This window comes from Pan troglodytes, chromosome 12 (genome assembly GCF_028858775.2).
Source record: "Pan troglodytes isolate AG18354 chromosome 12, NHGRI_mPanTro3-v2.0_pri, whole genome shotgun sequence".
Taxonomy (NCBI): Eukaryota; Metazoa; Chordata; class Mammalia; order Primates; family Hominidae; genus Pan; species Pan troglodytes.
In genome coordinates this window covers 78477993-78491985 of record NC_072410.2, presented here as the reverse complement: position 1 = coordinate 78491985, position 13993 = coordinate 78477993, and the positions used below count along the sequence as shown (strand labels likewise).

Below are 13993 nucleotides of genomic sequence, written 5' to 3'. Positions count from 1 at the left end.
TGGGGGTTACTGGTGCTTGAAACAGAAATAATGTATGAGTTAGTAAAAGAAAAACCCATATTCAGTGTTGACTCATCTGAATTTCCTAGCCTGGCTATTCTCAAGTATTTTGGTCTGAGGACCCACTTATACTCTTACAAATTGTATACTCCAGTGAACTTTTGCTTTTGTGGATACTATCGATATTTACTATATTAGAAATTAAAGCTGAGAAATTATACATACCGTTTTAATTTGTTAACAAAACAATTACATGTTAATATAGAAACCATTTTATGAAAAATAATTGTCTTATAAGTTAGGATACAAAAATTCAGTGTAAAAAGGACCATTTTTCATTTTTGTGAGCCCTTTAATGTTGAACTGAATTCTTGTTTGTGCTTCTGCGTTCAGTCTGTTGAAGTGTGGTATGGCCCGATGGTTGAAGTATATGAAGAAACCTGGCCTCACACAGATAGGTAGTTGGAAAACAGGAATATTTTAGTCACTTCAGATAACTGTGGATATCAAAACTTGACAACTGATAGTTTCTTGAAGATTGGTTGCAATGTGAAATCGGAAAGTTTATTAGAGGACTTTTCTTAGTTTGTTATGTTAAAATCCACTGGGTCTCTCTTGCATTTTGAATGGACCTTCTGGCTATGCATGATTTTGTCACATCATGAATTAGTCATTTGGAAAATACTGGTTCACTGAATTATGCAGTTCTTCTAAATATTGATCCGTTATTCTGCAATGATTAAAGTTTTTTGTTAAGGGTAGGCACAGTGATTCATGCCTGTAATCCCAGCACTTTGGGAGGCCGAGGCAGGCAGATCACCTGAGATCGGGAGTTTGAGACCAGCCTGACCAACATGGAGAAACCCTGTCTTTACTAAAAATACAAAATTAGCCAGGCATGGTGGCGCATGCCCATAATCCCAGCTACTCGGGAGGCTGAGCCAGGAGAATTACTTGAACCCAGGTGATGGAGGTTGCAGTGAGCTGAGATCATGCCATTGCACTCCAGCCTGGGCAACAAAAGCAAAATTCCATCTCAAAAAAAAAAAAGACTGCTTAGCTGAATGTGGTAGCTTATGCCTGTAATAAAGCAGGAGGATTGCTTGAGGCCAGTTCAAGACCCGCCTGGACAACATAGCAAGACCTGGTTTCTACACACAAAAAAATTTTAATTACTCTAGCATGGTGTCACATGCCTATAGTCCCAGCTAGTTGGGAAACTGAGGCAGGAGGATTGCTTGAGTTCAGGAGTTCAAGGCTGCAGTGAGCTATGATCCAGCCACTGCACAGCAGCCTGGGCAACAGTGAGACTCCATCTCAAATTTTAAATATATGTCTCTTTTATATTAAAAAAACTCAAATTTTAAAATAACATTGTGAAGGAATAAACAATCTAAGCAACAAATGCTTCCAAGCTGCTTCACCGTTAGTTTATTAACCTGAGTAGAATTTACCACCAAGAGTCATAATTTCTTAATGCTAAAAGTAGAAATCCACTGGGAGTTGCATTGTCATTGAAAAAAAATTATAATGAAGGCCCGGTGCAGTGGCTCACGCCTGTAATCCCAGCACTTTGGCAGGCCAAGGTGGGGCAGATCACTTGAGGTCAACAGTTTGAGACCAGCCTGGCTAAAATGGTGAAACCTGTCTCTACTTAAAAAATAAAAGTAAAAAAATTAACTTGGTGTGGTGCTGCGTGCCTGTAGTCCTAGCTACTCGGGAGTTTGAGGCAGGAGAATCGCTTGAACCTGGGAGGTGGAGATTGCAGTGAGCCGAGATCGCGCCACTGCACTACAGCCTGGGCGACAGAGGGAGACTCCGTCTCAAAAAAAAAAAAAAAAAAAAAAAAAGTTGTAATGAACTGGTCTTCCTATATGAAAATAATGGCGCTGCCTTGCTAGTTGTGATTCTTCTTTCTACCCAGGCTTTAAAATGGTTTTTAATAACAGGAGAAATAATATTAGTTGGGGAAAAAATGTTTCTATAATCATATTAGCCTTATATTTGAGCCAGGAATTGACAGCCTCATTAGTTTACTTTTCAAACTGCCTGATATATTTTCTGAAACCTTGGAAAATACGCAAACCAGAGGAATATATGGTGCCCAAGTCTTTATCCAGCTTCAGTACTTGAAATTAACTGGAACATGTCCATCAAATATCTTTTGCTGACCAAATATTATTCTTCATTGTCTTGAATTTAAGGTTTTATTTTTTAAATGACATCTCACACTGACATTTCCTCTTCCAAATTGCCTTCATTTGTGTTTTGAAGTTCATCTGGTTTAAGTATTAAGGGAAAACATGTGATAAGATTTCTTGTGGAACACATTTTGTTTTGAGAAGCTAAATAGTATTTAGTGAAAAATAGCAAAGTGTGATGTTTTTCACATATTAGACAATTCCTAGTTGTGCAAAAAATCCATTATATATGTAAAATAGTCAAATGCTAACATAATTGTTAAGATGAATTCAAGCAATGATTTAATTTCAAAGCAATTCTGAAGTTACTTTTTAAATTCTGTACTAGAAAATGCACTGAAATGAAGTTACTTGCTTTTAGTTCATAATGGGCATTATAACAATTTGCACTGTCGGTTTTATGCTAAATTGCTTTTAAGTTTTTTTCTATTCAACTTTGGGAGTTATTTTGTAAACCCTAAAGAAAATGCTAAACAAGTGTTTGTTTTTGCCTGTTGTTTTGATGATTCGTGTATGTTACATTATGGTCTAGAAGTAAATAGGTGTAGCTACTAATAGAGAATACATTGCTTTTCAGGCAGCATCACCGCCATTTCTCACTTCCTGCTGGCTTTTCTGGCTGTGGTATTTTCTCCCCCTTATTTCCTTTTTCAGTTTTGTTTTACCTGCAAACACCACTTACTAGTACACTGTTTTGTGCTCAGATGTAACTGGTAGATATGCTCTTCTAATTCAGAGGTGAGGGTCACTTAGGAAGTCAGTATTTCTGCTATCTTGTAAGTATCCACAACTCCAGTGGGACACAAAAGAGCCATACCTTTTATGGAAGGGTAGAATGAAAGAATGGGCTTTACTTCTTTTAACTAGTAAACCTAGTCTATAATATTGGCAACAGTGATTTTTTTAATGATTAAATCTGTACAACAAATGTATTCTTTCCATATAACATTCACCTATAATGCATTTAAGATGAAGAGGACCAGTACCACCCAGGAGTTACTCTAATAGTGGATCTGATACCTTCTTTCCCTCTCCTGAGTCGTTTACACTTACTTTTTTGGGCACTGATTATGAAGAGGTGGTTTTGCTTCATTCCTAAGTCTTGAAGTTATGAAATGCAATTTATTATTTATTATTATTTGAGATGGAGTTTCATGTTTGTTGCCCAGGCTGGAGTGCAATGGCACGATCTCGGCTCACTGCAACCTCCACCTCCCGGGTTCAAGCGATTCTTCTGCCTCAGCCTCATGAGTAGCTGGGATTACAGGTGTCCACCACCATGCCCAGCTAATTTTTTTGTATTTTTAGTAGAGATGGAGTTTCACCATGTTGGCCAGGCTAGTCTTGAACTCCTGACCTTGGGTGATCCGCCCGCCTTGGCCTCCTGAAGTGCTGGGATTCCAGGCGTGAGCCACCGCGCCCAGCCTGAAATGCAATTTATCTTAACAAAATTCCACAGTAACATGATACAGAGTACCATGGGGTTTATTTTCATGAGATTTTGCCTATGAATAATCATAATTATATAGTATAAAGCTTATTTTAAATATTTAATATTTGCTATTAAAATTGTATTTAAGACTGCTTATGATTGATATAGCACTTTGGTTCTACTGAAGTATACTCTTGAAAGTTACTGGGTTCTGCTGGGCACAGTGCCTCACGCCTGTAATCCCAGCAGTTTGGGAGGCCGAGGTGGGTGGATCACCTGAGGTCAGGAGTTAAGGGACCGGCCTGGCCAACCTGGTGAAACCCCGTCTCTACTAAAAATAGAAAAATTAGCTGAGCCTGGTGGCAGGTGCCTATAGGCCTAGCTACTCAGGAGGCTGAGACAGGAAAATCTCTTGAACCTGGGAGGCGGAGGTTGCAGTGAGCCAAAATCGTGCCACTGCACTCCAGCCTGGGCGACAGAGCGAGACTCTGTCTCAAAAAAAGAAAAAAAAAAAAAACATTTTAGGGGGAGCTTGAACTACATAAACATTCTTAAGTCTAGTTTACTTCTGACTGTAACTAATTTTAAAATGTGAAGTCTTCATGAAAGTTCTGTAGGCTCCTAAAGATCCTATACTCCAAGAGTTAATTAAATCCAATAACTTTAAAATGTATTTTAAATGGTTGTAATAATATATATTTTACATGTACAATCAAAAGCCTTAATGTAAACTGAAATTATTTCACTAAAAATCCTAACTGAAAAGAGGAGGGAGAGGGAGAGAGGGAGAGAGAGAGGAGGAAAACAAACAAAACAGAAAATTGGCTGGACATGGTGGCGTGTACCTGTAGTCCTAGCTACTTGGAGGCTGAAGCAGGAGGATCCCTTAAGCCCAGGAGTTCAAGTCTGCAGTGAGCTACAAATGGATCACTGCATGCCAGCCTGGGTAACAGAATGAGACCCTGTCTCTAATACCAAAAAAAAAAAAAAAAAAAAAGAAAAAAATCCAGTTGGATAAGCATGAAATAGTATATAATTTGCATTTCTGATTACATGTGAGAAAAACATCTTTCCTATATATATTGGCCATTTGAGTTTCCTCTTTTCTGAATTGAATGCTCACACCAATTGTCCATTTTTCCATTGGGTTTGTCTTTTTCTAATTGATTTGTCTTTTTCTATATAGTCTAGATACCAATCCTTTGTTATGCGAGCTGCAAAACCTCTCAGACTGTTTTTCTTTTTTTCTTTGTTTATGCAGTCTTGCTATTTGTCATTTTTTTGCTGTATGTTTTTCTTGTTTAGGAAATCATCCTCATCCCAAGTTCATATAGTCTCTAATTTTTTACATTTATATATTTTCATTTTCATATCAGGTGGATAATGTAGTAACAAGGCTGAGGGGAGGCACATCTCATGTAAGTGTGAAAACCCAATCATCATGCTTGTGAACTACAGAAGGATCTCTAATGTTACCTTCCAGCCATTTTAGAAGTCTACCTCCCAAGCACATATATTTAGGTTTTTAATCATTCTTGAATTTCTTGTTACATAGTACGTGAACTAAGGAATCTTTATTTTCCATCCAGCTAGCTAATTGTGCCAACACCATGCCACCCCTGTCAGATTCCCATTCCCCAAATATGTGTGGTCCATTTCTAGTTTCTTCTGCTCTATTGTTTTTTTTTTTTTGTCTAACCCTGTGGAAATATCACATCATTTTGATTACTATAGCCTCTTAAGCGCTGACATCTGGCAGGTATACATTGTCTTCACCATATTTAAATTTAGTTCCTTTTATTTTTTATTTTCAAGACAAGGTCTCACTCTGTTGCCTAGGCTGGAGTGTAGTGGCACCATAGCGCACTGCAGCATGGAACTCCTGTCCTCAAGCAATCCTCCTGCCTCGGCCTCCCAAAGTACTGGGAGTACAGACATGAGCCACCGCACATGGCCTAAATCTAGTTCCTTCTAATAAAATACAACTAATAATCCACATTCTAATATAAAGAGCTTGCATCCATTTGGGGATATAATATTGAAAATTGTTCGCCCTTCCTATAATTATTTTGTGTGTTTCTGTTGTACATTTACATTTTTAATTGTACTCTGGGACCATGTTGCTCACTCATTTTAATCTGTCACTCCCTTTCCTCCCCCTGTAAAACAGGATTAGTAACTATACCATGCCAAGTCATGTGGGAGCCTAAGGCAAATGGAAAACTCTGTAATGATTATTTTTTTCCCTTTTTCTTTTTTTCAGCAGAGAGTAGATTCTGTCTTATTTAAAATTTTTATATTATGTTCGTCATTTTGTATTAGTTTTGACTTTTTTAATGTTGCATCAAAATATCTAAAATTAAAAAAAAAAATTTATCTTGATTACTTGCCATTCCTTAAATTTTGTCCCCAAAGCAAGTGCTTCACCCTGGTCCCAGATGATATGTGAATTCCTGGGCCCTTGAAAAGACCATTTTCCTGATTTAAGGCAGATGTTCCCAAGAAGGAATAACTCCTTAGCCTACTAGTACCCATTAGCATGAAACAGCGTTTTCTGGGGTGGCTCTGTAAAATGGAGGGAGCGCTAAGCTAAGAGAGTCCCGAGCTCCAGCAGCAGCCAGGTGCTGTTGGCTTCCTTACGCAGTGAGCTGTCTTTTAATACTTTGAAAACATGATGCTGAGAGAAAGCAAGTTATAAGGGGATGTCTTGTATGTAAATTTGTCTCCAAAATTAATTCCAAAACACTTCGTATTTTAATTTCTTTGAAATTGGGAAGCATCTTTATTTTTATTTTTTATTTTTTTTTTTTGAGATGGAGTTTCACTCTTGTCGCCCAGGCTGCAGTGCAATGGCGCGATCTTGGCTCACTGCAACTTCCGCCTCCCGGGTTCAAGCGATTCTCCTGCCTCAGCGTCCCAAGTAGCTGGGATTACAGGAATGCGTCACCACGCCCGGCTGATTTTGTATTTTCAGTAGAGTGGGGGTTTCTCCATGCTGGCCAGGCTGGTCTCGAACTCCCGACCTCAGGTGATCCGCCCCCCTTGGCCTCCCAAAGTGCTGGGATTACAGGTGTGAGCCACCGTGCCCGGCCAGGAAGCATCTTAACAATTGTCTTTGACTAAGGCAGCCATCATGGCATAGTTGCACCAGCTTGGTCATATCTCAATTCACAATTGGGTTTTGTACTGTGTCGGGAATACATGTGTTAATATTTAAGTGCTGTTTAAAATGTCTTCAAGGCCAGGCTCGGTGGCTCACACCTGTAATCCCAGCACTATGGGAGGGCGACCTGGACAGATCACTTGAGGTCAAGAGTTCGAGACCAGCCTGGCCAGCATGGTGAAACCCCATCTCTACTAAAAATACAAAAATTAGCCAGGCGTGGTGGTGTGCACCTGTAATCCCAGCTACCTGGGAGGCTGAGGCAGGAGAATCGCTTGAATCCAGGAGGCAGAGTCTTCAGTGAGCTGAGATCATGTCACTGCACTCCAGCTTGGGTGACAGAGCAAGACTCTGTCTCAAAACATAAAATGTCTTCAAAATGATTATATTATGATTTGGCATATAACACAGAAATAATAGCATATGTAAGATTAAAAAGAGATCTGTCCTAAAAACCTGTTATAATAAGTATTAGAAAATAATCTTTTTTTTTTTTTTTTTTTTTTGAGACGGAGTCTCGCACTCTCGTCCAGGCTGGAGAGCAGTGGCGCGATCTCAGCTCACTGCGAGCTCCGCCTCCCAGGTTCACGCCATTCTCCTGCCCCAGCCTTCCGAGTAGCTGGGACTACAGGCACCTGCCACCACGCCCGGCTAATTTTTTGTATTTTTAGTAGAGACGGGGTTTCACCGTGTTAGCCAAGATGGTCTCGATCTCCTGACCTTGTGATCCACCCGCCTCGGCCTCCCAAAGTGCTGGGATTACAGGCATGAGCCACCACGCCTGGCCAGAAAATAATCTTAAATGTTAACAAAACATTATTTCGTAGTTTAATTGGCAGCATTTTTTCTTAACATATAAAAGAATGGTATTTAAAATAATGGAATCTTAGAGTTGATGAAATATGATAGGTACAATTTATGGATAGTAGTATGTACATATAAGACACACATGAAAATAATACACATTAACTTTAGAACAGTGGTTACTTTTTTAAAGATATTGGGAAAAGGAGCTTTTTATTTTCTCCTTAAAAAAGGTAAAGATGTCAAAATGTTAAATCTGGGCAATAGGTAAAATTGTTGTATTTTCTCTAATTTTCCATATGTTTGAATTTTTCATAAAATCTTGAGTTAAAATACAGAAACAAAATTCAGTGTCCTAAATTGCCTTTCAGGAAGAGGGTACATATTTACAATCTTAATAGTATACAAGAGTAGCCATGTTTTTCACTTTCTTACCAGTGTTGCACATTGCCAAGCTGCTGGGTAAAATATTGTAACCTACATTTTCTTGATTTAATTCCCAATTATTTGATTACTAGTGAGTGAAAATGTTTTTCTCATATTTGCTTATTCTTTTATTATAAGCCTGCTCACACATGTTAATTGGCAGCATTTTTTCTTAACATATAAAGGATATTCTGTTTACATATTTATAATTTTTCTTGATTTGTGAGAGCTCTTTATACATGTAGGATTTTAACCATTATTCTGTTACCTATGTCATGAATTATTTTCCTGAGTTCACCATTTGCCTTTCAATACTGTAATACTGTGTATGGTTTGTTGTTGTTGTTTTTAAGGAAAGATATTCACAGATTTGACTAAGACCAAAGGACATCTAGCCATACCGAAATGACCTAATTTTTGAAAAAAACACAATCTCAACCTCATAGGGATTTCCCCCCCAAAAAAATCACATCATGCAACTTCTGAGCTTTTTCTTACACAATAACTTTTTGTTTCGATGCCAGCTTTTCCTACAGGCAGAATAAGGGCTTTCTACTCACTATGATTGGAGTGGTACTAGAGAGAGGGCTAAGATGCTCAGAGCTGAAGAGTATAAGAGAGCTCTCCTTGGTCAAAAATATTCCCTTTTACCCTTCATATACACTTTTAAATCAAATAGGATTTATTTTGTTTTATTTTACTTTAAAAGAATTGAAAATTTACATACAGTAAACTACAAAGAGCTTTTGTGTTAAATTTGATATGTTTCAACAAGTGTCATACTTTTACATTCAAAATTTTCAGAATTTTCTTTAACAGTTTCATCAACCTTCAGTTGCATACAAAGACAATTTTTTATATCCTAAGTAAATATTTACATATATTTTAAGACATTGGCCTTTTGAATATTTGTACTTTAATACAACTGGAACTTATTTCTGAGGTAAAAATCTAATATAACATTTTCCTATAGATTTTTTCATTATCCCCTTATACCAGCTATTACATAAGCCAATCTTTTCTCATTATTTGAAGTTGTCCTTTATGACATATTCATGTATATGCTTGTATTTTTATAAGCATTCTATTTTATCGTTTTGTGTTGTGTGTCAGTACCATGTCATCTTAATTATCATATTTTTATTATACATTTTATTATCTGATAGGGAAAATGCCCCTTATCATTCTACATTTACAAAAATTGAATGTGTTTATTTTTCCAGATGAATTTTTCAATAACTTGGCCAAGATTTCCCTGCCAAATAAAAATCTCATTAATGTGTTGATTGAATTGTCATATGTGTAGATTAATGTAGGGGTCATTGGTATCTTTAGCCAAGGTGAGTTCCACCAGGAAGATGCTACATCTTTCTATTTATACTAGTGTTTTTAATGTCCCCAGTACAGTTTTGTAATTTTCTCCATATGATCTACACCGTTCTTAAATTAATTCCTTGTTATTTTATATTTCTTATTGCTGTGATGAGTGAACGCCCCTCCTCAGTATATTTTAAATGTATACCTTCTTAGACAACTAGTTTTATTTACTTACCAACCCCAATCCTGCAAGAAAAAAAAAACATATATATATATATATATATATTTCAATTTCTATCATATCCACCAGATGGCAGTCTTGGGCACGTCCATTTGTAAACCTGCTGAGAGCTCTGGTGACAAGAAAGGCAGTGGCTGGCAGACCTTCCAAGCACTCAGAAGCACGCGGACAAAAAGGTTTTTTTGTAAACCCGAACGAAAAATAAACCCAGCATTATATAATTATAGTATTTGTCCTGCTGTTAACCTTTAATCTTATAACCCATTAGTGGAGACGGAGAAGAACTGTCACTGTGCCCTTCAAAATCATATTTTTTCCTGTCCATGTGATAAACACCTGTGGCTTCTTGGCAGCACTTTTGGTTTGATTCCAGGGACTCTTATGGTTAAAGGCAGGCTTTAATCTGGCGTTGTTTTCCTTCTCCTAAAAGCACCATTTAAATCGGAAGTTACTGGATTTCTAAACGGTTAAGACCGTCTTCCGACTGGTTTTTATCATTCCCAGATCTCTTCTGAATGGAGGTGGTGTGCATAGTTAATATGAAAGGAACTGGCTTGTTCTACGCGAATACAAATCTGAATAACTCTTCTATATTAGACCTTTTTTTTTTTTTTTACTTTAGTGACTTCCAGTATCTATATTTAGAAGTGTAAAGTGAATTACTTGAGATATATATATATATATATATATATACACATATATAGTGTGTGTGTGTATGTATCTATGTGTATATATATACATATACACATGTATTTTTAGGGCTTTTGGCTTTTTTAGGGCGGGACACGTGAATCTGGCAGTTGAGACAGAATTTTTCCTATAGCGGTGTAACAGTGTACAATACTAAACTAATGAAATGTCTTTCACTATCAACAATTTACGTATCCATGCTGATTGCTTTAACACTAGAAAAAATATGCCAAAATAAACTACATTTTCTAGACGCTTTCACACCAAAAACACACACACACACCTGCTTGCCCATTTGAGAACAGCCAATAAAGCAAACTCTTTGAATGATTTGTGGTTTTGTGTCCCCAGAAGTTTTAACAGTAGTTCTGAAGATTTGTCATTTGTGTGTGCTTCAAAGATAGAGTAATACATTTTATAGCTGGGCAGATCTCTAACTATGTAGTTATAAAATCTCAAAGCTGAGAAAACCCTGAATGCCAGATGATCTTTCAGCAGCCTCTAGTGTGAGTGTCAGGAATGAGTTCATTTCCATCTTTGATCAGCTCTGCCTGTCCTGTTGCATCTCTGCTTCTTCTCCTCAGTTGTCTTATTAACCCTCGGGGCTATGAAAATAAGTATTTAAAAGCTCCTGGAACCCACAAAAAACACTAAGCCTTGAGAGAGATGTAGTTGATCTGAGTCACATATGCTAACAACTTTTTATTTCCCTGATTATTCTTCCTGTTCTGTACAATGACTAGAGAGAATAAAACTACATCAGGTACAAAAACCACCTGCCTTCTTAATTAATGACCTTTGTTATAGATTAACTTCTTCTTTGTTGTCCTGCTTCACTTAGATCAGATGACAGAAAACCCATGACTACACCCTCTGTAAAAGGTGTTCAGTGTACCTTTCCCAAGAGAAACACTGCCTGTAACCAAATTGCTGTAACTATGTGCCAACCTTGTAAGAAAAATGTTGCAATCCTGCCAAAAACTCCTGTCTCTGCCTATGGAAATGAAACCTTGAGCTTCCTTCCTTCAGCACGCTGACTCCATTCCTTTGGAGCTGGTGCTCCTGGGTAGGCTGTCCTCAAACTCTGCGCTTGAATAATCTGTTTAAATTAGATTCTGACCTTTTTGATTATTTTAGGTTGATAGGGCCAAAATTTAACCCCACCTATTAGGATGACTTCCAGCATATTCTCTTTTCTGTCCCCCATTATTTCATTGATTACCATTATATATCCTAACGCCAACTGTATTCACCATCCAGGACCCTTTTCTCCCAATGTGCTCTCATTTTCTTGATCATTCTTAAAGTATGCAACCCAGAACTGAACATTTTTGGGTAGCAGAACTGTCTCCTCCTTTATTCTCATTAATACTTTTCTGTTCTTCTGTTTAACACCCAAATATTGAACTAGATTTTCTGGCAACTGCATGATACTGTTTGAGTCCTTCGAGCTTATTTTTGGTTGGTGTTTTGGTTAACCTATTTTGCAGGACCTTTATTTGTTCCTATTAAGTTTTCTTGGGTAAAATTTATTAACCTTTTGGGTTGGTTGTGGATTTATCTAAGATATGTTAGCTATCTTCTTCTTTCCAGTAACTCCAAAATTTCATACATAAACCTCCCATACTGAATGAAACAGGTCCAAGTACTGAGGCCCTGTGGGAGGCCTCAGAAACTTCTCTTCAGTAGGATGCAAATTGACCAATCTTTTACTCAACACCCATTAGGTAAGAATTTCAGCAATTTACTGATCCACTTATCTGCTCATATTTCTCCAGTTTATCTACAAGGATATCATAGGATTTTACATTCTTTGCAGAAGTCACTTGCATATAACCCAGCTTATGCGGAGGCTTCACTTTGACCTATTCCTCTAGGTCCTTGCAAATTTTTGGTGTTGGTTTTTGCTTGTGGTATTGCTTGCATCATTTATGCATTTTAAAAATCCTGAGCTTGTTACAGTTCTTCCTGTGTAACTGCTGATTTCTTGGTTTTGTTTTCATTGTTGTTTTATTATTTTTAGGTACCTCTGCCTTTTTATTCTGTATGTATGTTATACTTCAATTAAAATATTTTTTAAAATATCCCTGATGCATTGAAAAAAATCAAAACTACAAGTTGCTCTGCAACCTGAAGGCCAACTGTAGCAGTGTAGGTTGGTTAAGGTAGAACAGTGCCTCATCCACAGACACCAGTCGCATCACAGACACGTGGACTTAGATGTTGCAACCACTCTCCAGCAAGTGGCAGGAAAGTGTTCTAATTCTAATGAAACTAGTATAGTTATATTGCAACAAATACCTGACAGGTGGAAGTAACATGACTTGCAAAAAAAGTGCTTTCTTTGGAAGTGGTTTTTCCAATTTACCGAATCTGCCACATGGGCCAGCAGCAGCCCTGGAGCCTTGAATTCCTCTGGGAGAGGAGACGAGGTAGCTCTGCACCCTACATTCTCCCCTACCTGATATATATCCTCTTTCTTAAAAAAAAAAAAAAAAAAAAAAAAAGAACAATGGAAAAAGGCGACACTGTAGGACTGTGGCACAGGAATTAAGCAGCATCTGAGCAATCTTAAAGGACCAGTTTTGGTTTCCTAGGCTGGAGTTCAGCCGTTTTGGAAGGGCCTGTGACACACTCAGTATGTCCTTCTACAACTCTTATTCTCTTGACTTCCTCAGTCACCAGGCTGAAAAAATAGCAAATGAGAAATAGTGGAAAGGAAGGGAATGCCCCAGATGTAGATAGCATTGTAAATTTCTGCAGATATATGTGTTATTTATAATGTGTATATAGATAGTGTATATTTTTGTGCACATTTCGGTATATATGCTATACTTCAATAAAAATTTAAAGAACCTTGAATAATGCAATAAACCTTCATATATATTTATTTATATGAGGTTTCTGTTGGTGGAAAACATGGCAACAGTTGAATAGATGTGGATATGCTTCGGAGAATATGGATTAAAATATAAATTACATTTATGAAAAAGTCATTTTCAGGGAAGGAGTGCACACCTTCCAAGAGACAGGCAACAGTTTAGTCAGGGTAAGCTAAATTGCTATAACAGAACCAAATCTGTAATGTTCAAACATAACAGAAGTTTGTTTCTTGTTCATCTATAGACCAGGCTAGGTGTTCCAGGTCAGAGGCTTCTTCTCTTCCATGTGGTGACTCAAGTTTGAGGCATTTTGCATCTGGTGGCTACTATCACCCAGGGCCTTATTGTTATATATATCCCACCAGCACAAGGGGAAAGAGAGCAAGGGAAGGGTACCCCTGCTTCTTCAAAGCCTCAACCTGAAGGTGGTGCACTTTGTTGCTGTTCGCACTTCGTTGATGAGAACATGGCCACACTTAGCTGTAGGTGCAAGGTGTGGGGCTGAGAAACTATTCCTGGTTAGTAGCTGCATTGCAGCTACAACTCAGTTACTATGGAAGATAGGAAGCACAGTGTGAGGGCAACTCCTGTGTCTGCCACAGGCAGCCATTCTCCAGAGCAGGTAAACAGGGTCCACCACTTCGGAGAGATGAGGCATACATATTAAGGCACTGTGGACAGAGAAAACGAATGATTCAAACACAAACTTCAAAAATGAGATACTCCACGCACCCACCAGAATTACTAAGATTAAAAAGACAGATAATACCATATGTTGGCGAAGGTTTGTAACAACCAGAACTGTTGGCATTACTGGTGGAAGCATAATGACATAAT

The 13993-nt window shown here is 37.8% G+C and overlaps 1 protein-coding gene and 1 pseudogene across 2 annotated transcripts in view; one reads left to right on the top strand and one right to left on the bottom strand.

Annotated features, from left to right (window-relative positions):
• PPM1B (protein phosphatase, Mg2+/Mn2+ dependent 1B) overlaps nt 1–12756 on the top strand; it is an 84322-nt gene extending 71566 nt beyond the window's left edge. Inside the window, exon 6 of one of the 2 annotated variants that reach the window (XM_016948452.3) lies at nt 9654–12756. In XM_016948452.3, coding sequence (XP_016803941.1) covers nt 9654–9836 — 183 coding nt within the window. In that variant the 3' untranslated portion in view covers nt 9837–12756. The remainder of the gene's footprint in view (nt 1–9653) is intronic. The other variant, XM_063789899.1, reaches the window with a different exon arrangement.
• Nucleotides 5004–5097, bottom strand: LOC112208287 (small nucleolar RNA U13; annotated as a pseudogene).
• Nucleotides 12757–13993: the final 1237 nt, after the last annotated feature.